The sequence below is a fragment of the Nestor notabilis genome, unplaced genomic scaffold (assembly GCF_000696875.1).
Source record: "Nestor notabilis isolate BGI_N333 unplaced genomic scaffold, ASM69687v1 scaffold938, whole genome shotgun sequence".
Lineage (NCBI taxonomy): Eukaryota > Metazoa > Chordata > Aves > Psittaciformes > Psittacidae > Nestor > Nestor notabilis.
Window position 1 is genome coordinate 653 of NW_009941253.1, and position 24,676 is coordinate 25,328.

At 39.9% G+C, this 24,676-nt stretch overlaps 1 protein-coding gene across 1 annotated transcript in view; it reads left to right on the forward strand.

The window, feature by feature from the left end:
* The window catches only part of MFN1 (mitofusin 1), a 24,690-nt gene extending 305 nt beyond the window's left edge, over positions 1 to 24,385 (forward strand). The window contains exons 2-17 of the mRNA XM_010020770.1: positions 620 to 755; positions 3,663 to 3,825; positions 4,408 to 4,532; positions 6,163 to 6,271; positions 9,431 to 9,538; positions 10,260 to 10,413; positions 10,541 to 10,608; positions 15,221 to 15,342; positions 16,842 to 16,968; positions 17,258 to 17,362; positions 18,304 to 18,406; positions 19,774 to 20,003; positions 20,496 to 20,651; positions 21,150 to 21,346; positions 22,542 to 22,676; positions 23,675 to 24,385. Coding sequence (XP_010019072.1) covers positions 620 to 755; positions 3,663 to 3,825; positions 4,408 to 4,532; positions 6,163 to 6,271; positions 9,431 to 9,538; positions 10,260 to 10,413; positions 10,541 to 10,608; positions 15,221 to 15,342; positions 16,842 to 16,968; positions 17,258 to 17,362; positions 18,304 to 18,406; positions 19,774 to 20,003; positions 20,496 to 20,651; positions 21,150 to 21,346; positions 22,542 to 22,676; positions 23,675 to 23,744 — 2,108 coding nt within the window. The 3' untranslated portion in view covers positions 23,745 to 24,385. The remainder of the gene's footprint in view (positions 1 to 619; positions 756 to 3,662; positions 3,826 to 4,407; positions 4,533 to 6,162; positions 6,272 to 9,430; positions 9,539 to 10,259; positions 10,414 to 10,540; positions 10,609 to 15,220; positions 15,343 to 16,841; positions 16,969 to 17,257; positions 17,363 to 18,303; positions 18,407 to 19,773; positions 20,004 to 20,495; positions 20,652 to 21,149; positions 21,347 to 22,541; positions 22,677 to 23,674) is intronic.
* Positions 24,386 to 24,676: the final 291 nt, after the last annotated feature.

The window sequence follows — 24,676 nt, forward strand, 5'->3', positions numbered from 1 at the left end:
GCCTAGGATGGTTATGTATATGAGAAGCTGATTGCATTGCTTGGGCTAGTAGCCAGCCTTCTTTCCATGAGGAAGGCTTAATGACTGCAGTGTTTATAGTCCTGTTACGTTTTATCTTCCGTAGAAGAAGGGACAAGCAGGTTCTCCCATTATTCAGCTGGAAAGTAGATCAACATGGTGTCATGCAGAGAACCACTGGTTGATGTTTTACCATTGTGGAGGTGTGTGTGTTGCCACACGGAGTTGATTGCTCATCACCCTAGTGAGCTCTGCAGGGGGAAGACGTCCAGCCTAGCTGCTGTATCCATGAGAGGTCCTGGCTTTCCTTTCTGAAGGAAGCAGGTGTTGCAGAGAGTGGGGCAGATCAGCAAAGCAGGCTGTGTTCACAGGGTTTTTGAATCCAAGAGTTAGATTGGTGATTAATCTAGAATGATGGCACAAGTGCTTGTGGTGGAGCTGTCAGTTGACAAAGACTAGTATCAGTGTCCATAGTGGGGCTTTGTTTTGTTTTCTTACCATTGCATCATTAAAATTTACACAGATCTTCGTTGGCATGTGTAGTAGTAATAATATAGGTCTGTATGTGATTACATTTATGTTTTTCTTTTTCTGTGTGTAGCAACATACAGGAACCCAGAGCTTGAGCATGTAGCAACAGAAGACGAACTAGCAAAAATACAGGCATATAAAAATAAGTTAGCAGTCATCGGTGAGGTGCTTTCACGGAGACACATGAAAGTGGCATTTTTTGGCAGGTAATGAATGGAATCACCAGAACTTAATTTGACTTTGTTGTTGTTTTCTCTCTTGCAGTGCCTAGTGTGCATCTTTGTAACTTAAATGCACTTTTAATGTCAGTGCTTCGTTTTCGTCATTATTATTGCTTGAAATGTAATACGTAAAACCATGTTCACTCTTACCTACTTGATACTGAACATTTCTTTGATGCCATCTTGCTTCATGAAGGCAGATTAACTATTGTTGCATGCATTTCATTGGTAAACCTTATAAAATAATCATCCTGTAGAGATCAATTATTTGGCTTGGGAAGGTCTGAGTTTGTCGCCATCTTCTCCAAAATGGCTTTTTTTTTTTTTTAATATGGTAGTTTTGTTTGTTTAATATCTCTGGTTTGCATCTTTGCTTTACTGGACTATTACTGTTGTGTACCAACTGTTCTGGTTGTGTTTGATCACAAGTACTGAAAAACTAAACTTTGAGCTCTTTATGTTTCTGTATAGGAGCAGCTGAAGGAAAATGGAGAGTTAGAGATGGTTGCCACATTAGTTCTGCTTTTCTGAATCAGTAATTAAGAAAAGTTCTAGTTACAGGTCTTAGTGGTATTACCACAAACCACCACAAAGTGCCAAACCTTTTGCGTATTTACGTAGCATGTTTAGTTACAGGTGATTTAATTTCACTTTTGTTCCCTCTGTGTGTGTGTGTGTGTGTGTGTGTGTATATATATATATATAAAAAAGAAGAGATAGGAGGTGAGAAATCCCTGTATATTAAAAAAAGTATTTTCAGTATTAGAAAACTTTTCATTTTGGTCAGCTTGGGATCATCTCAGCTATTTTTTTTTTTTTGATTTTACAGCAGGAAGAAAGGGAGTTTAAAAGAAAGGTATTTGTTGCACCTGAAATATATTACTATGTAAGAAGTATTCTGAAGAGATGCTGTCACGTATATAAACCCAAAGCACTGAGGGTTTATGTTTTTCTGCCTCTATATATTGTGTTTTACATTTCAGTCTTGTTTTAGTGGAAAAGTTGTAAGTTTTCAGTAAGAAATCGTAATAGGGCCTTAACACTTCCAGTAAATTTCTGCATTCCAAGCATTGTGCCCTTCTGTTCCTATAGAGTTTGGAGTGTGTTGGAAGATGATAAAAATACGCCTTCCCAAATGTGAAGTCAGATATAAAATAGAGAAGTCCTTATAAAAGAGTACAATTCGAGTACTTTCAAATGCTTTTATGTGCCTGGTTAGTCTGGGGTTTGTTAGTCCACTTTGCTTCAGGAAGATTGATTTTTCTGTGCTTAAATTTAAGCATGTGTTTATTTTTTTTCCAAGGAGTGTGGATCTTCATGTTTTAGTTGTAAAAATTTCCAATAACAGTATTGGAAAAAATATATGAAACAGTGGTCTTAGCTTCATTTTGCTAAAAATAGTTCAGCTATTTGAAGAAAAACCAATAAAAGGACCTAGGATAAGGAAATCAGTCATATCTTAGCTTTGATATTTCACAAAGTTAAAAGTAGAATACATTTGCAAGCTGTGATGTGTGATGAAAGTTGCTTTTTCCAAGGGCAGAGGTTCAGAGCGGGGAAAAGCAAATTTCACTCTTCCGCTGACATTTTGAATAAATGTGTAAACTGTTGTACAGTGAGCACTGAACTTTTTGTAGAAATAGCTCAAAAATGAGTTATAGTCTGTGGAACTTCATACTGTTGTGTAATAGTTAAACCTCAAATATTTATGGGTGAGGGGTGAGGGTTACTGTGAAGTAGGACATTGCTGAGACTTCCCAAGTTCTTGCAGAATCTTGTGTTGCTGACCAGTTCATTTTAATCAACAGGATTTTGGTTAACTACCTTTTCCTTCTGAAAGAAGGGCAAGACTAAGTTCTGTAGTTAAAGACAGCACATGCATTATAAGGATCATGCACAAGAAAAAAACATTGAGGATTTTTTGCGCATTGTTTCACGTCTTGCTCTAGAAATCTTTATTCAGTTGAGATTAACATGCATGGAATTGTTCTGAATTGTCATTGCTGGCTGTGGTGAGAATTTCCAGACAGCAATGCTTTGAAACTTACCTGAAGGCAGTAGTACAACACTCCTTTTGTACCTCATCTCATGTTTAAAAGATTTCATCAGAAGCAGCAGTTCCTTTCTGACTGGTACAGATAACGTGCCTTTGGAGAAACACCTTAAGTTGCTGAGGTGGTAATTTCATGAACGTTTTTTAAGGAGTCACTGATGATTGCCACTGTGGAGGGTAGTCCTTCCCTGTCATGCAGCGTTCTCCTCGTGGCCTCCTTCCTCCAGCCTCCCTCCAGCATCCCAGGAATTCCATTAGCTTTGCTATGAGCGAGAACGTGGAATTGTCTGATCAGAACATAATTCTGCCCAAAATGTTACATATATTTTTGATTGGTCCTTTTCTCAGGAACGCTCAGACTAGCACAGGGAAGAGGGGGGCTGCCCCTAATGTAATTTAGCAATTGTTTTAAGTTGATCTAAGGCATCTTTTTATGCTAGATGCTTTTTCTGGTGTAGCAGAGTTGAGCCAGGATCTTCTACAGATTCCTTACACAAGTTGAAGTGTACCAGATAAAGCATATTTACCAGCCCAGGTTGGGCTTGTTAAGCTAGTATGTGTTATATAGTATGTACTGCAAATGAAAATTAGTTTTCTTGGTTGGACAGGCAATGTTGGTAGCAAGGAAGATTTTAAAAACTGCTATCCAGATGAACTTTGCCTGCACTCCCTAGTCTTTCCTGGCAAGCTATGCTGTACTGGCTTGAAGCTCTGTCACCCGAAACAGCTTGCAGTATGCGGGTCTGATGTAATTGAATGGGGTGCATTCTGTTCAAGACAAAGCTATATTTAATGCTACTGTACTGTGTTCAAAGTGTTTTTATTTTCTCTCTCTCTAGAACAAGCAGTGGGAAAAGTTCGGTTATTAATGCAATGCTGTGGGATAAGGTACTTCCTAGTGGGATTGGCCATACAACTAACTGCTTTCTTAGTGTGGAAGGGACAGATGGAGATAAGGCTTATCTTATGACGGAAGGATCAGATGAAAAGAAGAGTGTCAAGGTACGTTTCTTGAATGATTAATGCTATTTTTCACAGTAATCTTTTCTCAATCTTTAATGATTTCACATCTAATAAAAGTCTTAACAAGCTACAGTGGTCTACTTTGCAATTTTTATTGGATATTTCAGAGAAACAACTAATACCTGTCTCGTAGCACAGCGTACATTGATTTATTTTTGTGGGACTGAAAGTAAGTTCTCTTACTTGTTAAGGATTTGGAGTGTGCTTCTCATTTGGCCTCATGGTGCTTAGCTTATTTAACCGCCTGCATTGATGTGTTAAACCTCTGAGGCAAACTCATGATGATGCTCAGTATCACACGCTCTAGCCCTGTAGAGAATACCACTTTGTGGCTCCAAAGAAACTTCTATCTGAGTTTCAAGGCACAGCTTGTTCTTTAGATGCTGGTGAGTCTAATAAGAGCTTCTAAAAAAATAACATCACAAATATTCACCAGAAGGGTGTAGGAACTCTGTTATTCTGTTCAAGATAGATCCTGTCCAGGTTTGCTTGAGAACTGAATTAGACTGGTTTACAGACTTGTTCATGTTTACGTTTGTCTTCTGTTTTTGTTCTTTATAGACAGTCAATCAGCTCGCTCATGCACTTCACATGGATAAAGATTTGAAAGCTGGCTGTCTCGTCCATGTCTTCTGGCCCAAGTCAAAGTGTGCTCTGCTGAGAGATGATTTGGTATTAGTGGACAGGTATTTTTTCTGTTTTAGTAAATGTTTTCTTAAATTAGTCATTATATTGTTTAGAAAAGAGATTGGTTTACTGATTGTGTTTTGGTTGTTTGCAAAATTACTGAAAGGCAGGCTTTTTCTGAGAGAGATCACAGAGTTTGTTCTTTTGTATATACTGCTGCCTGTCATCACCCCGCTGATTTTGGCCTTGTAACAGTTGGAACAGACAAGTGTCTTATGATTCAGTTTAATAAAGGACTACCTTTTGGCTGAGGATACTTCTACCTTTAAAACAAACAGTATGGGAGTGTGAGTAGGGTTGGTGCAGCAACAACTTGTCCATCCTTTGTCTTTGAACACTTCACACTGATCATGTGATGTGTAAGCAATCTGGACTTCCTTTTTAAGAGCTTCTGATAAGACTTGCATTGCCTACATGCCGAAGTAATGGGTGACCTCAAAACATAATTGGACTAAATGGGCTGTGTGTGCCTGTGCGTTGGGCTACCATTTCTTACAGTTTGTGTATTTGAAGAATTTTGAAAACTGTTGCTTTGTCAGTGTCAAATGCCGGTATCCCTGATAACTGAAGTATGACCTGGTGTGTGAATCAATATAGGTTGAATTTGAGAGTAATTCACTCGAGTATGAGTGAATTTGTAAGTACAGTTGTTTTCATATCTAGCGAAACAACACCCAGAGTGTATTCAGATAAATAGTAGTGGGTTTTTTGTTGCATCTCTCATCTTGCACCTTTGTAATCACTGGGAGTTTGTTGTTTTCTTGGGTGCAAACTCAGGTCCTGTGTTAGTCATAGATAAAGCCAGCCTGACTAGCACAGGGAGCTGCTTGCGTTGAGGCACTGCTGGACTTCTAAGCTTATGCAGTTATGCTGTCTCCTGGAGGACATGTGTGTAGCACAAGTATACTCGAAGCCCAGAAGGGATCCTTGCATAGGTACAATACAAGCCATTATTTGATCTGCAAAGTCTCGGATGCTAAAGGTGAAATGTAAAAGGAAGAGAAAACAGCCTGGATTCTGAGAACAGGTACTTGGAAGGAGAACGTCGTCTTTTTACTGTTAAATAGAGAAAATTTGAACCAGCAATAACTGAGGTGTTGCAAACACGACTTAATCTCATATTCCACTTATTTTTTTTAAACAACCTGACAGCACTCTGGTTTTAACTTCATTTTAGTTTCTTATGAAATCTATACACAGCTTCATAGCATTTCACTTTAAAGTAGGCCTTTATTAATGGAAAAAACGTCATATGAACAGCTGTCCTTTTTGATTGAAATATTGAACTTGCGATATGGGGAAAGGGACCGTTCCGTGAGGCTGCCTGGATTTCTGATGGACTGCCTGTCACTTCTCTTGGCAGTTATGGTCTGCCTACTTACTCATTAGAAACTGCATTTTGGAATAAGTAGGTGGTCCAATGAGTGAGTGAGTGATAGCTGTTAAGAATGGTAATTGGCTTTTGCTATGTTTGCCTTAAGCTTGAGGTAGGCATCACCCTAAAGGTAAAAGCTTTGTACATTCTTACAAGGCCCCAAGGCAATCCCACTCTATTTTTTTTTCAGTTTATAAAAATCAAATACTCCTTTTCTCTGTAAATATGAGTTTGCGGTTTTTTATTCTCAACAGCCCTGGCACAGATGTCACTACAGAACTGGACAGCTGGATTGACAAATTCTGCTTAGATGCTGATGTGTTTGTCTTGGTTGCCAATTCTGAATCAACTCTCATGAACACGGTATGATATGCAGCAATTTTTACATTGGTTCTTAATTTAAGTATTCAGCAGTTTCACAACTGAAATGATTTCTCTTAGACCTTTACTGAAGCTCCCATGAATTATTGCACTGATGTCTTGTGAACAGTGTTTGAGGGTGGGAAGCAAGAAATGATGTGTGTCTGTCGCAAGGGAAAGGAGAAGCAAGTTTCTTACCAGTTTTGCTTATTCTGACTTGAGGATCATATTTGTCCATTCTTTCTCAGTTTCTTTTTTGATAAATGGATGATGCAGTGCTTGTCTTGCCTTACAGTTTGTTGATACTTGTCAGCTCAAGGCACTTGTATTATCAAAGAAATACATTACAGAGTATTTCATGTCCAGAAGTTCAGTAAAGTACACAAAGTAGGTGAAGGAAGTTGAAATTTCTGTCTTATTCCTCATGTGTTCTTGTCTCAGAAGAGGATGAATTGTCTTGATGCACCTTCTGCTGAGGACAGGTGTTACACGTTTCCCTCATTGGACTGTACTTATTCTGAAGAAGGTGCTAGCAGTAAGCATTCACGTTGCATGGTTCTGTGCAACATGGAGACCTGAACATGTGTTAACACCTTTATTCTATGAAGCCTTGTTTCAAGAGAGAAGACTCCTGTATACCTTGCATCCTAGATATGGTATGACTTGGAGAGCGTGCAGTGTGACCAAAGGAGCTGTTATGATACTCAAAATACAAAATCAGAGGTTTGGTTTAATTTTGTAGTGATCTTCAGTTTTCACTTAACTAAGTATTGTGAATGCACACAATTTCAGTATCAGGTTTCCAAGTTACTGGAACTGTGACTGCCAAAATGTAGTATAATGCTACTGAGAAATCTCTTGAAGACTTTTACTGAGCCTACAGTAGACAAATAAAATGCTCTGTTTGTTCTGGGCATAGTTCTGACATGCAGTGTCTGAACTTGCTAATTATTGCGGCAATTTTTAATACAATAGAGAACTGAATGTACGAAGACAGTATTTTCTTACGTTCTGGCAAATGAGAATAGTTTGGTAGATATGTGAGAAGAACATAAAATGAGTTTAAAAACATTACGTTTCGTGTTCCGAGCCTAACTGACAAAAGAGATGTGATTTAAAAGGGGGGGAAAAAGAAAATTCTGACAATATCCAAGGCAAAGAGAGAGGATTTGTCACAACCATTTCTTTATCTTCTCCATTATCTCACAAGGCACATTTCCTGGCTTTTAGTATAGACAGAGTCTAGAAGTTGCTTTCGCTGTGCACATACCATAGTTGGCTTGGGGTTTTTTAATTAAAAAAGCGAAGAAGAAAAATGTTTGGGTTCCAGTGAACATCTCATTACTCTATATAAACACAGAAACAATAGGGACCTGTGTGCCAGATTTCAGTTTGATGTAATGAAGTAACAGAAAAGGCCAAATTTGATTTGGGTCTCCTATTTGCTCAGGAAAAAGAACCATTAAAAACAATCTGACCAAGATGATACATATGTAGGAAAGACAAATAGGCTGTACATCTTCTGGAAGATCCTGTTGATTTTGTATTTGTCTGATCCTAAACACCCAGTCATGGAAGTGCTCCTCTGCTTTTTAATGGAATTTTTGGCCAACCTTTTTTCCTTGTCAGGCATGGCTGGAAGCTGCTAAATAGAAATAGGTTAGTCTTGCAATTTGTTTCCAGCATTAAAGTCTTGCTGAGGGTTTTTGGTTGCCATGCCTATAAATCCTCACTTAATACTGAGCACCTTGTAATTACTAGAATCTGGCAACACCAGTGGCCAGGGTGCATATTAGAGGGAAAGGAAGCACATCTTAGTTGTGATTGAGACTTTGGCTCAGTAAAGAGCTTTCTTACTCTTTCTCCTTTTTATTTTTTCAGCCTGGTAGATATAAACGAAGTTGCCTTTAACAATTATGTAACTGCTTTAAAGCATTTCTATTTTGCTTTGCTTTGTGGCAAATGGTAATCTCTTTATTCATCTACACAGGCGTATCCTTCAGATAAAGCATATGATAACTATGTTCTCATCCTCCTTAGGCATTCTTTTTACCTCTTACCATAACAGGTCTGAGAATACTTGGCAGCTTCTTTGTGGCAGCTGCTACACAAGCATAGCTTTTTTGCAGAAACATGATTTTTCTAATATTCCCTCATAAATTCTCTTCAGACAAAGTTCTTATTTCTGCAGCAGTCATCTTGTTTACACCTGCTTACTCCCTGGGTGATGCAGACTAATGTATCTCCAGTGTTGTGTTCAGAACATGCAGTTGTGTCTTGCTGTAGATTGAAAAAAGCTTATGGCAGCCCAGGGTTCTCTTCTGTTCAGCTGTGCTGAGCAGGGATTCATTCCATCACGACTTATCCATTATGACTATGAAAACAGCAATGATGGGTGTTAGGTACAGGCAAGGGACCTAAATATATTTTCAGGCACATGCCTTCTTATTTTTAAAATTAAAACATTCAGCAATGACTTTTCTTCCTGTGGCTGAAGCCATACATTTACATATAGGCAGTGTAACTTGTCTGAGTTCAAGCTGACATCACCTAGTTGAAGAATACAATTAGAGGATGTTTTTCTGGATATAGAAGCCAGGTTTGGCAGGGTGAACAGGAGCTCTTTTGTAGTTCAAGTAAGTAAGACTTCACAGTTTTAGCCAGGCATCTTATTTTAAAAAGGAAATGAGCAGATACAGACACATCTTGTGTGTTCTTTTTCCTTTTTTTTCCTCTTCCCCGACAATATTTCGAGTGTCACACAATTGCAGCAAATTTCATAGAAGGCTAGAAGTGTCAAAGGAGACGAAGTTCGGGGGAGGGAGCGCAGGAAAAAGAACAGTGAATAACATGATAGGTTTATAGAAAAATAGACTTTATTTTCCAGTGTTATCTAAATTATTTGTTTTCTTAATTTGTATTTGTGCCTATTTTTAGAGAAGCTCCTTTGACTTTTAGCACTGGCATCGGTTTTAAGACATTATCATAATCATAATGTCTTAAGCCCTTTTTTTTGTGTTAGATATATGTGGGGTTTAATACTAATGAATTGTTTTTAGTAAACTTTTAAAAAACTGCAATAACTTCAGAATCTGTTACAGAAGATTCTGTGACTCTTGTTTGGATGTCTGGGGAGTTTTCTGTTTGTGCTTTAATTCTTAGGAAAAGCATTTTTTCCATAAAGTGAATGAACGACTTTCCAAGCCAAACATCTTCATCTTGAATAACAGATGGGATGCCTCTGCATCAGAACCGGAATATATGGAAGATGTGAGTGACTTGATGGCTCTTATTTGGTTTGATTTAAAAAAACCCAACATATATGTGTAAAGAAAAGGCTCCCACATGCATAAAGACATGCTAAATTGCCTAGGTAATATAGTTATTAATATGAAAACACCAGCTTTGTTTTATTAATAAAAAGATAAGTTATCTGGTCAGAAAATGGAAATAATTTATTCCTTGTTCAGAGCAAAAAGCAACCTGCAATTCAGACAACAATATATGCAGGCAGGTAATACAGTGGGAAGGTTGTTTAGAACCTTTTTCCTTCACAGTTAAGCTTGTCTTAAATCTTCTTTGTATTATTTTTTTATTTCTGTAATGGTAATGCAGCCTGAGGGTTCAAATTATACATGTATACATGCAGAGGGTAGCTGGCGAAGTACAGTGTTAGATGGTAACAGTTTGGTGTGCTCTTCAAATCTTTCCAGCAGCAGCAAGCTTGCAGAGATGGTTATTTCTCTGTATATGGGGAATGAAGTGGTTACCCCAGTAAGTGACTGACATTTCTGACTGACTTTCTTCTACCACTGTCAGAAACATATTGTTGCTTCCGGGTCTGTTTAAATGGTTAAAAGCTGTATCAGTAGGATTAGAAGGCATCTGCTATGTAAGGGGTTGTTCAGCATCTGTTTCTGACTCTGATGTTCTGATTTGATGATGACTCAATTTTTGCCTTGTTCTTATGAGCTTTTTACCTTTCCCATAGGTGCGCAGGCAACACATGGAGCGCTGTCTGACTTTCCTAGTTGATGAGCTCAAAGTTATTGATCCTGTAGAAGCGAGGAATCGCATCTTTTTTGTTTCTGCAAAAGAAGTTCTGAGTGCCAGAAGACAGAAGGCCCAAGGAATGCCAGAGGGTGGTATGTGGGAACTCTTGCTTTTCCTCAAATACAGAAAAATACCGTAAAACCTGATAAACAGAAATATTTAAGATAGTCACTGCTGTGAGGTATTGCTCTCTCCCTTATGGTCTGTTATATTTTACAGGTGCAGCACTTGCTGAAGGGTTTCAAACAAGATTCCAGGAATTTCAACATTTTGAGCAGATATTTGAGGTATTTATGATGGGCTTTTCAGACTGCCTGTTTTTTAATGCAAAGGTAGCTTTTGCTTCTCTTAATTTTACTGAACATCACTCATGTTGGCAAGTGGAGGAGCATAAGGTATTCAAACCATCTGACAGCTTTGCCTTATCCGTGGATTCTGTACATCTCCTCACCTTGAGTAGCAGGTAGTTGTTGGAAAGAAGTATTGTTCTGTGAGGAAAGGGACCAAAACTCTTAGCTCATGTTTTGAGATCTTGATATTAGCATAGTCCATATAAAAAGAGTTGATGCTCATAGAAAGGTGTGTATCAGTCATAACCATGAGCTGGTGAAATGTTTTCTCTACAATAAGCCTTGTTTTGTTCTGAAGTTGTAGCCTTGCAATTAATCACTAATTCAGGACATAACTAGTAAGAAGTTCTCTCTCACCAATGTAAATCTAAATATTTACTGGCATTTTTAAAGCCAGAGTTTTGAAATTACCGCCATTATCTCCTGCTTAGCTCTGATGCTCTGAACATTAATACTGTTTTTGCATCCTTCTTGTTGTCCATAATCCATCCTTCAACCTCAGTTTAGCTGTATCCATAGATGGAGTTTACAGTTTCTTCAGAAGTAGGACTGGCTAGATAGTGATTTCTTTGTGACAGAATCCATTTGTCTTGCTGAATTCATACTTCTAATTAAAACCATTCTTGAATATCTTAAGGACGCATCTTGGGTATGCCTTCATGGTTTTGTGTGGTGTGGATCAGCATATCTCATGCACCATGAGCCTGAACACAGTGACTGCAGTTTGCGTGCAGTAAATGCTCAGGATGGCTCTTGCATGCGAGAACTGGTAACTCCTCCTTTGGTATATTTTGGAAAATCAAACTGGCTCTGAAAAGTATTTCTTCTTGCATCACAACAAACCCATTTGACCTTAGCAAAACCGAGTTATGTACAATGTGTATATATCAAAAAGGTGTTAAAATGATAGCTTTATTCAGTCTTGCATAAGCAAGAAAATGTCAGACTGAAGTTTAAATTTATTTCTTATCCATACTCTTACGATAAATGACTGAACTGTTGAAATGATTGGTTGAGAATACCAGCAGGGCCTGAGCCCATGAGGTGTAAAATTTGTTGTTTGTGTCACTAGTTGTAGCCAAACATGCATTTTGGTTTGTAACTTTTGTCCTTAGAATTACAGTAAGAAACTTTCAACCAGTAGGAAGGGAATTCAGCTACCGAATCAGTTACTGTTCTTGAACATATTTTGCCATGTGCTGTACCCAAAGCTTTTGTGGCAAGATCTGTTATAATTACAGTTGAGCACTCAACAGTTAGGATATTTCAAGATTAAGATGGATGTATGACTTAATAAATGATGTGATGCTATGAGCGCTCAGCACATCTGTAAATCAGATGTCACAGTCTCAAGCTGGCCACCAAAATGAGAAGCATCCTTCATGAGGTCACAACCATGACAAGTTTATTTGGCAGAGGCTGGGACAAAAAACTGTTCTGTGACAGCATGGTATGGCCTTAGAACAACTTTTTTTTTCTTTCACATTACATGTTTCATTTGCTGCACACCTTCCAACTCCAACAGTGGGAATGGGTTCTGTAATGCTTTTCCCTGCTCAGCCATGTTTGTTCCTGAAATCATGATGAATGGTTTTGAATACAAGTGTGATCACATCCCTTAAAGAGAATGACATCGTGTGCTAAATTAAGATTGCCAAACCAACTTGAGTGTCTGGTGTCACAGCCTCTTTCAGGTTCAGGTTTTGTGGGCAATTTCCAAAGTTATAATGACATTTTTTTGCTTTTAAAGCAAGGTTGATACTTAAATGGTTCACCAGGCCTGAAATCTTCAGACCTAATACTCAGAGTGCTGTCATTTGAGCTGATGAAGTAGCTGTCACCAGCATACTATTGTCATCAGTTATGTTCAGTGGCACTAGGCTGAACCACCTCATGTATTAATGAAGAATATCGTGCATCAGGTAGAATTTTCTGTGTTCAGTCTGGGAATGAAATCCTGCTTGATCCTGTGCTTTGTGCACTGCTGCCCAAGTTCACACGCTGTATAGCCGTGAGTACAGTTCTGGCTCAAGGACTTTGCATTTACTCTGTTTCCTGACAGAGGAGGTGCAAGTCCCACCACCCTTGGATTACACTCCAGTCTGTGAAAAGGAAGGCACGAGAGCACAGATGCTTTTATCTGTCCTCATCAAACACTTCGCAGCTTCATTCTGTCTGTCTTGCCTTGTCCCTGTTCAGGTTCTGACTTCCCAAACATCTCTTGCACTCTTCTGTCCTGTTCACATCTCTAACCTATCTCATCACCTCATTTTAAACGCATCCACATGTTCCATGTTCCCACTGGCTATATGCAGGTTTTGCTCCTCCTAGCTTCTCACCCTGCTTGTATCTTCATTAAAATTGGATGGCTTCTTCCTCTTTTCCACTTGGGCTGAGAAGAACTGTTACTTCTCCAATACTTCCACGTTACTGATTTTAGTATCAGTTCCCTGATGGGAAAGCTCATTCATCCGGGATTGATAGGAGCTTATGTAGCTAGAATCTTAAAATCTAGAAACAGCGCATTAGCATTAGTTCTGAAGAATTTGGACCGTTTTTGGAAGGTTTGTGACTACAGTTATGTAGACTTTTGTGTGAGAAATAGATATAAGCATGTTTCTCTGCAAAGCACAGGGTGGTTAAAGTTGTTAAAAGAAAAACTGGTCCAGGCATTACTAGAAACACTTGCAAGCAGTGGTGAAATTAAGATTTTGGAAATTAATGTAGTAGCTTTAAAAAAACCCATGTTACTATGTCTGTCAGCTGTATTACAACAAAGGAAAAAAGATACAGAGTCTTAAAGGAAAGGGTTGAATTTAATTCTGAATTTTTATATTGTGGAATGACAGAAAGCCTGTGTACCTTTTTTCTGAAATTTTACAATGAGATACAAAGAAATGTCTTACCAAAACAGCAAAGAAGTACCTGTGCAGTGCACTGTTCAGTAATCCTTAGTGGATATTCTACATAAAACCAAACCTCACTATGCCTCAGGTTGTAGTGTTTCCCAAGTTTCTTCAAAATGCTGGTTGACAGAAATGGTGTGGAGAGGAGGGAGGAAGGATAGAATAATTCTGGCTGTAAATTGGAGTGAGTGACAGTGTCTGAATTAGTACTACTGCAGAGTCTTTCCCTGATGCTGCACAGGAATGTAAATAAGCAGTGTGTCTAAGGACTGTTTTGCTATACTGGAAGTGGGCTGGAAGGTAACTGATTTTGGTTATGCTGTTAAAACATACCTTTTCTCTTTGTTCTGATAAATACTTATTTAACAGCAAAATTGCTGCTGTCCACCTCTTATCTTTCCCAGTCATTTAACTAACCTTTGTGTTTTCCCTAGTGCTCTAACTTGGATTTTCTGATTGTGTTTGTGAGTGACTGTCATCCTTTTATCTACCGCATACTAACGTTGGGAAGACTCTTTCCTCCATGTCACATAGTCTAGCTCTTACAATGTGCTGATATTTATGAAACTCTGGCCTTTCATTGCTGATTTCTAGATCTGCTTCATCGAGGAACAGAGAATATAATTCATACTTTTTTTTTAATTATTATTATTTTGGTTTGATCTATTATTTGTAGATAGCTGAAATCTGTTATTACAGCATATGCTAAGGTCATAGGCAAGTCTTTTAAAAGCAACCTAAACCTGTTTATGCCAGGAAAGGTGCATCCATAGGTTGAGAACAATTAAAAAACCCCAATAGACCTAGTATAAGAAAACTAACTGCTTGCTTTCTTCCCCTCAGCCACAGAAGACATGGCTACCTTTTGGTGACTTAGTGCAGGTTGAGTTCTGACAGCATTTAATGGGCTGCATAAATCTGGATGTCGAGTTGCTTGAAATTGTCAAAGTCTTAATTTATGGGTTACTACAACTGATTTGCTTTTGCCCAAATTGAACAATTTTACATCTTTTCAGTTAGTGTCCTATAGATAAATTGCTGAATAGTATTCAAGATGGAAGATTGATTAGAAATTATTTCTTTAGAGCATTGTCTACTCATTTGTTTAACACTTCAATAATCTGCTAATATTTTAAGGACTATTTAACTTTTATCCTTCTTCTTGCTAATTGTATGTTCCTGGATGGTCACTGTTGACATGAGCATATCAAGTTTTATTGACAGAACTGCTTCTTGAAACTAAGAGTGTATTGCAACAAAAAAAACTCAAGGCAGGCAATCTTACCCGCATTTGTATTAGAAGTTTATAATTCCAAAGAGGTAGTTTGGAAAGTCTCTGAAGAGCTAGATTTATCTTATGTGTTCATCTGAGTTTTCTTTTTTCTTTATGTTGTTAATTTACTTTGAAAGACTAAAAACCTATGCACATTACTGTGAATGAACACAAAGGTACAGATTTGCTGCTATAGACTCATTTGAGATTTCAGTTCTCTTGTTTTTTAATTTCTGCGTACTTTTTCCCTTTTATTTCCCATTGGTTTAAGTTCATAGTAAAATTAGCAGCATGTACTTTCTGACAGTGAAATTCCTGAATGTGTTGGCATGGAATTGCAGTAATGTGTTGTGGCTTGGGCCCCTCGCAGGAGTGTATCTCGCAGTCAGCCGTGAAAACCAAGTTTGAACAGCACACTATCAGAGCTAAACAGATAATAGATACTGTGAAAAACATTATGGACGCCATAAACGTGGCAGCAGCAGAGAAAAGGTAGGTTGGATGGAGGGCTGGTTGGCGTTAGTTTATCCAGATCCTCTGAGGAACCTTTTCTATGCTGGTCGTTTTCTTGGGCCGTTACGGACTTTTAAAACTCACTTTCCTCACCTGGTAAGAAACAGAGAATTTCTCTGGTGTGTCAGACTTACTGCTGTTCACTTGCACCACACAGTCTTGTGCTTGGTCTGTGATGCTTGTATAGGGATTTTGGTGTATGTTGTTATTCTTCATTACTGACTTACAGTTACAGAGGCAGTCTGTAGGTTTTCAGATACTTTTTAAAAAACATTTGAAACATTAAGGTTTTTCTAGCTGTGTCTAGCATTTCAGAGGTGATGCTTGGGCCTGCACTACTGAAGGTTTTAACACTGAGAAAATAAATGGGAGGATGAGGATGCTTTAATTTGCAAGTGGTTAGAACACTGCTAAGAGCTGAGAAGGGCCCAGGCTAACAGAGGCTTGGCCTCTGACCCTTTCCAGATTGTTATCTTTAAATATCTTTATTCTGTCTTTGCTCATGTAATCCTTTTAGTGCTAATGATAGCAGCTTATCTGTTCTGTTCTTTGAGGTTTGCATATGTATGGATTTTTTCCTCACTTTTGTGGCTGCCTCTTGTCTCTGTTGTACACGGTGAACTTGCTGTCATGTTTAATCCTCTCCATCCGTCTCCTTTCTGCATCTGTTAATAGTGTGTCTTTATGTTTCAGCATACTCCACTGTGCCTGTCAAACACACTCATCTTCCTGAATATGTCAGCTGTTACAAACTGTGTGTTTACATACTGACTTGTCTCACATTGTCAGATCCTATGAAAACATACTGTGCAATGATTGAAAATACTACTCTGCTTCTTTCTGTCAGTCGACCTGCTAAAACCTGTGTAGTGACCCCTCTTAATCTGAATCTCTGTTTGATGTTTCTGCTCGCCCTTCAAGACATAAATGCTTTAGATTTTAAGCAATTTTTACTTAAATGGTAGGTCAGGGACTTCTGAAGAGAGCTGTTTGTGACAAGGTTGGTTTCTGCCACCTCCCCTTTGCTTGGCAGGATCATGAGACCCATGTCACTATTAAGGAATAGCTGAGTGGTGCTGGTGAGCAGCAGTAGGACAGTTTGATTAGATGTATCCTTTTATTTTTAAATCAGGATAGATGAAGTATTAAAGACTTCTGATTCCCCACACCTTTTTCAGTTGTAACTACGTACAGTGGTAACAGTCCCACATACAAATGCTGTTTTTGTAAATACATCAAAACCCAGTAATTTGGCTTGTGTACAATCAGGGCAGCCTTTAAATGCACCTGTAAATTTAATACCTGTATTGAAGTCATTCTGAAGCAGTGTGTCTGCTTTGTTCAGCCTGTGTCACTTTGAATTCTTCCTGGCTGCTCAGTAAAACCATCAGCTAGGTGGTCCATGCCTGATGATGGGGCGTGTTTCAATGCTGGGAGAGTATCTGCTGGTGATGGTGATTTCCTTTCTGCTATGTTAGAGTCCAGTCAATGGAAGAGCGAGAAGATCAGAAGGATAGATTGGACTTTGTTCGAAATCAGCTGAACATTTTGACAGAAGATACTAAGGAAAAAATCAAACGTGTTACTGAGGAAGTAGAAAATAAAGTAAGTAATGGCAGTGTGAACAGTCTCTCAAGATTCAGGTGTTGTCCCTTCTGGAAGGCAGCTTCTTTAGGTGCCCACCCATCTCATGAAGTGAGATGCAGAAACTTGAAATGTCTGCTATGTTCCTTGCCAATATTAAGAAAAAAAGAATAAACCCCCCTCAGAATGGCAATACTTCTTGACTGTCAGGTAATGGTATCATCCTTGTAACAGTTAATGCAGTTGTTTGGTTTCACTCTGGCTGGAAAAGGTAGGAGAAATATTTCATGTATTTACTGCATTCTTCCAGGTCTCCTCTGCCATGACTGATGAGATTTGTAGACTTTCGGTTTTAGTTGATGAATTTTATTCAGATTTTCACCCTTCTCCTCAAGTACTGAAGCTCTATAAGACAGTAAGTTTTCTTCCATGTTTGAAGCCAGGCTCCTTGTCTTCCCTTGAATTTCTGCTTCTGTGTTTTCAGAATTTGTGTAGTATTTTATGTGACACTCTAAGTATATCAGCATTTTTACTTTCTGACATCTGCATATCTCTACCTAAAACTAGAAAAGGTTGAAAGTATTTTTTGCTTTGTTTTTTGACAGAAATTAATTTCTGTTTCAACCACCATTTTTACCAGAGTGGTTACTGAAACTGACATCCTGATCCCTAGTCCTCACTTCTAGTAAATAAAGACCTTATATGAACAATTTTCACTGCACCTAAAATGAAACAGATGTAAAAATGAAACAGGCTTGCAAATACCCAACACTTTGTTGGGGGGTTTAATTTTTTAAGAAAAAAGGCAGTTTTTATTAAACTTTTGTAAATTCCTCCTCAGCCTCAGTGTTTTAAAGGAGCATACATACACCTTTGCTGCTAATGAATGACTGCCATAGCTCCCGCCTGCTTCAGCCTTGTTGGTCAGCTGTGACTGCTGCGTTTCAGGCCAGGCTGTGGTGTGTTCTCGGAAAAATGCCCAGAACAGACCCCCATGGGAGTTGATGGGATCAGTTTATCTTTGTACAGAGCAATGAAATCGGCTTCCATCAAACAGTGACAGTAGAGGCTTTGCAAGGCAGTATAACTATGGCATGCTTTTCAGTGCCATGGTTTATTCAAAATACAGCCTTTTCCATACGCCTTTAATGATTACAGCCCTAGAGGAGTCTTTCCTGTGTCACTTTAAGTTTTCATTCACAGTGTGTGGTTTAAAAGCATGGTATTTCCATGGTAACATGCTGTTCTTTCCACTGTAAATAACAATATTTAGTGTTTAACATATCTCTGCTCTGTATGATGTAATTGATGAGTTAAATATAAATTGATGAGCATATATTCTTTATAAAACTTCAGGAACTGAACAAACATATAGAAGATGGTTTGGGAAGGAACCTGGCTGATCGTTGCTCCAGTGAAGTCAATGAGTCAATGCATCAGTCACAGCAGGAGATGATTGGTAAGATGAGGGAGGAGGCATGTTAAGACTTTTTGTTTATAGAATCATAGAATAGTTGGGGCTGGAAGGGACCTTCAAAGCTCATCTAGTCCAACCCTTCCTGCAATGAGCAGGGACATCTTCAACTAGTTCAGGTTGCCCAGAACCCCATCCAGCCCGGCCTTGGATGTCTCTACGGATGGTGGATCCACCACCTCTGTGGGCAACCTGTGCCAGTATTTTACCACCCTCACTGTAAAAAAATTTCTTCTTTGCATCCAGGTTGTATCTCCCCTCTTTTAGTTTAAAACCATCACCCCATATCCTATCGCAGTAGGCCCTGCTAAAAAGTCTCTCTCCATCTTTTCCCCTTCTAAGAACTGGAAGGCCACAATAAGGTCTCCCCAGAGTCTTCTCCTCTACGGGCTGAGGAGAGGGGAAAAAAATTGTCTGTCTTGTTTCAAGGAAGACAATTTAAGAAAACTTGCTTTTAAAATAATTTTCTTTCTGATAATGGTTTAACATTATAAAATGATAAAGGAAAAGCCATCCTAGATAAAGACTGGTGTCTGTTCATCTTAGTATCCTGTCTCTGCTATGAACCAGTAGCAGACGCCTGGGGAGAAGCATGATGAATCAGGGTAAATACAGCAATCCATTGTCAGTTCGGGGACCTCTGAGCCAAGATACTCCATCTGGATTAATGGCTTAAGCAAGTAGTAATGGACCTTTCCTCTCGGAACTTGTCTAATCCTTTTATAAACCCTTTTAAACTTTGTCTTCCACAACAGATACATGAAATACACTAGTTGTTAGATAATGTTCCTGCAGTATAATCCTCGCCCTGTGTCCCTCCAGATTCTGAGTGCAAAACAGGATAGTTTCACAAAGTATTTGTATATTCCCTTTTTTGTATATTCCCTTTTATGAGTGGCTTTTTGGGTTGTTTTTTTTTTTTTAGTAAGTGGTAACTTTATTGCCTATCCATCTCTTGTGATTGGTTTCTGGTAATAAAAGACTCAGAGCAAGATTCTTAGGCAGTATATTGCCTTTTCTGTATGGCACCACAGCACTGCTGGATAAACCAACTTCTTCTTAGTCCATCCTTATCTTTTAACCATTGATAGAGGTCTTTCAATTAATTTGACCATTTTTTCCAGAAGGGCTTTTTCTGAGTTGATTTTGTGTGACTTTTCTTTTATCAGAGCATTGAATTGCCTATTCTTTAGGATCAGTACTGCTAAAATGCCCACTGGTTTTGGAGTTCGATCAATCAGTTTAGGTTCTGGTAGTTGACAAAGCTGGTCAGCAGTGCAAGGACGCTACTTGTGAATATGCTGCGAGGCTTTTCATACTAACTCGTCTTTACTGTTTGGTTTTATTTCTAGAAAATCTGAAACCGTTGTTGCCTTCTGGTGCTCAGAATCAGCTCCACTTGCTCATTCCTTGCAGGAGGTTTGACCTTAGCTATGATCTGAACTGTCATAGCCTGTGTGCAGATTTTCAAGAGGATATCATGTTCCACTTTTCCTTGGGATGGACTTCACTTGTAAACCGTTTCTTGGGTGCTAAACAAGCTCAGAACGTCCTGTTGGGACTAGCAGATCCAAACTTACAAGTGAGTGCGTCAGAGATTAGGCTGACATTAAGTGCTTTGGTTTACCTTGGTGAGAATATATTGGGTTTTACTCTATTTGCCTGTATTATTTACATGCTTGCTGCTACTTTCCCCTAGTCCCTTTGCGTGAAACATTTTTGGTAAGGGTTATTTTTATTGGATTATATTCAGGGTTAGAATGGACCAAAAAAAGCTTTTGTAAACTTTCTGCAGCTGTTACCTGAGTTTTCTTTTGGGTAACCTTTTTATTTGTAACTTCTGGATCCTTATGGCAGGGACAGTCCTATGCAGAACACTTATTCTGTCCCAGTCCCCACTGGGCAAGGAACTGTCAAAACCTCCACTGCTTATCAGGAGCATTGTTCAGGTTTCTGTGCTGAAGAGTTTCCTTTCAGTAAATCAAACCCTGAATATGTGAAAATAAAATAAAACCAGTCTGCTGTGTAGTTCCTTAATGCTTTTTACTCAGGCTGCCATATTCCACTCTTCTAGATCCCTCGTCCTTTAGCTACCACCCCGTCTACTGCCAGCCTTCCTGCCATGACTCCAGAGAATGTGTCGCAGGATGATTTTATGGTTCCTTTGGTAATGAGTTTAGCTTCCCTGACATCACGGACCTCTATGAGCATCATCGTTGTTGGCGGAGTGGCAAGTAGTATTAGAAACATTCACTGTACTAGAAGTGATGACACTGGTCTTTCCTCTTTTGGGGGCAACACGAAGCATGTAATGGACTTTGTAACACTGGGCCGGACAAGTGCATGTGGTGTGCTGATACCTGCAGTTAGTTTGTAGTGAGAAAATGGATCTCATTATTCTGAAGATAGTTGGACATACTCTCTATTCCATGTCTGGGTTCAGCTTCTGAATTAAAGGATGATTTGATGGTACCTCATTCAGTTTGGATTTAGGGGAAGCCTTGCTTTCTCCTTCATGGAAAAGCAGCAAGGCTTCTGTAACCTGCATGTTTTCCATGCCACTGGGGTACCAGCTCTTCTGAATACAGCTGCAATAATAATATGGAAATAATACCTTTTTGTAACTAATCTGGTGAAAGGGCTGTGAAGAGGATTTAAAAAATGGTGGGAATTAGATTTTATTCTGCAGGGCAACTTACTTAAGTCAATGAAGATTTCTCTCTTTCAGATTTGGAGAACAGTTGGCTGGAAACTCATCTCTCTTTCCTTAAGTATGTATGGGTTGTTGTATCTTTATGAGAGACTCACTTGGACCACTAAAGCAAAAGAGAGAGCCTTTAAACAGCAGTTTGTAAACTATGCTACTGAAAAGCTGCAGATGATCGTCAGTCTCACAAGTGCTAATTGCAGCCATCAGGTGCAACAGTAAGTACCATGCTGGTGTTTCATCCGTGTCAGTGCTGTACTGTCCTGGAGTAGAGACTGACTGTACATGATGTGGGAAGGCAGCTTTAGTGTCCCTTGGCATTTATCATAAGGGATTTTTAAGAGTTTGAAATTACCCCCTGAAAAGGTCAGTAGTCTTTGTGTATGTACGTGCAGTGCGAGAGTTAGTCTTAAGTTGCAGGTACTCTGTCCAGCATCTTACTGTGAAGATGTGAGTTGGCTCAGGTCTAGTGGAGAGGCTGAACTGGTCTGCTGAGCATTGAGTCACTTCAGTGTGAGCATTTGTTCTGCCTCAAGGGTTGGTGTGGGTGAGACCTATGCAGCCAGGCCTGGCCATTCTGCGCTGTGGAAGAAGAACTTAACAGCCTTTATGAACAGTTCCATTGTTTTTGTGTGTCTCTTTCCCAAGTAGTCCCTCAAAAAAACTGTTTTGATTAAATTATATTTTCAGAAAATTAGGCCTGCTAAATGAGACCTTTAACCCCCAGGGTGCAGAACATCTCTCCTGTGTAGCCCAGGGAATACTTTATAATACAGAGTTCAGCTTCTGCAGAGGAAGGAGAATCATCCCCGTGTCCAGCAGCTGTGTGTCTCTGTGAGGACATGGAAACGCTGGACTCAAACCAGCGCTTCAGTGAGGTGAAGTAGAGAGGAGAGGACGTCTCCTCTCCTATGGGAGAGCCTGCTTGCTGGCTCAGGGTGGCAACCGGTTTTTGTTTTCCCTTTGTGTAAGGAGGAGTCTTGGAACTCAGGTTGGGAGCACATGGTTGAGGAGGCAGCTAAGACCTCACCCAAGTGCCCACGTTTCTGGTGTGCAGGGTGCTTGGTGTGGCACAGGGCACAGCAGAAGGGGCACTCAGCTGCTCCAGCACGTGTGGCTGCCGGAGTCCCCATCTCGGGCTTGTACCTGTTAATACTCAATGAAAAGTGGCCAGACATGATGTGGGCATAGGCATTTTGCATGTTTAAGGTTTCTTTTTGAATTAAAAAAATACATAATTCTCCTGCTTTTTGCTGTTCTGTAGTCTCTGTAACAGCAGGAGACTTGGATTGCTGTTTTCTGCTGCACACTGCAGTGCCGTCAGATTTTAAAAACTTTATTTCATTTCTTAAGATTTTTATTTGGTACCACAGACTTCTGTAAGTCATGATTACAAACTTGCTTTCCCTTTAGGGAAATGGCCACTACCTTTGCTCGGCTCTGTCAGCAGGTGGATATTACCCAGAAAAACCTGGAAGAAGAAATTGCTAGGCTTTCCAAAGAAATAGATCAGCTGGAGAACATACAGAGCAGCTCCAAGCAGCTGAGGTGAGTCTGGTTGTGACTGGCCATGAGCAGATTCCCAGCCCTGCCAACATCAGTGAGGTTGGTGCTTGCTGTTAGTTGGGGTTGAGATGAGGTAGGCATGGGTGCAGCAGGGTACACAGCAATGCCTGGTTTGTTTGTAGCGGAACAGCTCTGGTTAGGTTAAGTAAATGTAGGCTTCTACCTCGGTGAATGAGTGAAGCTCCCAGAATAGTCTTTCTTAGATTGTTTTTACCTTTGTCTCTCTTTATTGTATGGGGAGATGAGTTTCTCATATTAACTTTCTTGAGTAACGTGGTCTAGCGGGAGGTGTCCCTGCCCATGGCAGGGGATTGGAACCAGATGATCTTTAAGGTTCCTTCTAACCCAAACCCTTCTATGATTCTGTAGGTAAGTTAGGGTGGCACCTTCCCAAAGGGCCCTCCCCACAGGAGAACACAAGAGCGCTGTGTTGTACGTCATTCAGTGCAATATTGTTTTCAGGTACCGGTAGAAGGTATTTAGACAGAAGAAAATCTTCCAGCAATTGGTGGTTTAGGGACTTAGAGGCAGCCTCAGCCCTAGTTCCCGTGTTCTTTTCCCCCTGCTGTAAGCCTGCCCTGTCCAGGGGCTGTCTCTTGTCCTCAGGCGTTCCAGACTGCCGTCGGATGAACGCTCAGCCCTGTGGCGCACCCCTGTGGCGTGGTGCGCCTGCATGAGGAGCCCTCTGCCTCCTTCCAGTTGCAGAACGTCTCCCAGGGTAAACGTGGAAAAGAAAGGCCAGAATTGGGGAAGTCCCGGAAGGACCTGGCCCAGCCTTTGCAGAATAGGAGATGTGGAGCAGGCTGCTGGCAGCCCTCTGCTGCCAGGCCAGGCCCTGTGCTCATGAGGTCCCAGGCTCCAACCAGGGAGCACGTTTAGGTTTTCTCAGTGCTGTGGGTTTCAGGAATAGAGGAACAGAAATTAAACACTGATGCTGGTTACTGCATTGAAATAAAACCACTGCTTTTGTTGTTTTGCAGAAATAAAGCCATTCACCTTGAGAATGAACTAGATGGCTTCACCAAACACTTCCTTCAAAAGAGCAAATAAAACATCGTTGCCAGTTTTCCCAGTGATCCTTTGTAGGACAAGGTAGAAATTTTACAAATGACACTTCTCCTCTGTGGAGTCACATGAAATGATTTATATTTTAGATGTTACTTTGATTACATTTGTTAATTATTCTGAAACTTTGACGGTAAATCAAACTGAAGAGCTGTGGTTCTCTTGAGTGTTGTTTTGCAGATTTGCGGTTAAAAATTATCTTTAAACACTAAATTTCTTTGGGCACTTGACAATAAAAACCAAAATCCTTACTGGTTTTCATTAGTATTTAGCAGTGGCAAGTCTCACTTCCTGGCATCCAGGAGTTTATGCAGGGAGAGAGAGCTTATCACAGTTACCACTGTCTCCTGGTTTTGGTTGCTTAGGAATTACCTGGGGATGGAGGATGCTGCTTTTTCATGTGTGTGTTTGTTTAAGGATGGGAGAGACAAACTCTAGCGTGGGGAAGGACTCTTGACTTGTTTTGAAAGCAAGTGAAATTGTGCTGGGCAGCAGTTCCTCTTCTGTAAATGGAAGTGAAAGCTGATAGTGAAGTGCAGAGCCTACCCAAATGAAATGCAGGAGGCTCTAGTTTCCCCTCTGGCTACCACATTTAGACAAGATGGCATTGCTTAAGTAAAAACAAACCTATTCCAACAAGTCTGTCAGATCCCTTGCAGCTGGTGAAGCAGTGAAATGGTCATTTGCCCATGAGCACCCCTTGGGGTGAGCTGGAGGTGCCTGTTGATGCCACCCAGCTCATGTCCAGGCAAAGAGAACTTGCTGAGCAGGTGGTCTGGACCTAAATGTTGCAGGTTGGGGCTGTGGGCCTTGAGCTCCTGCTGCTGGATTCACAGCACAGGGAAAGGCTGGGTTTGACAGTTTATGCTCATGCACCATCCTGCACAGTCCCTCGCTTGGGCTGTAGCCCAGCTCTC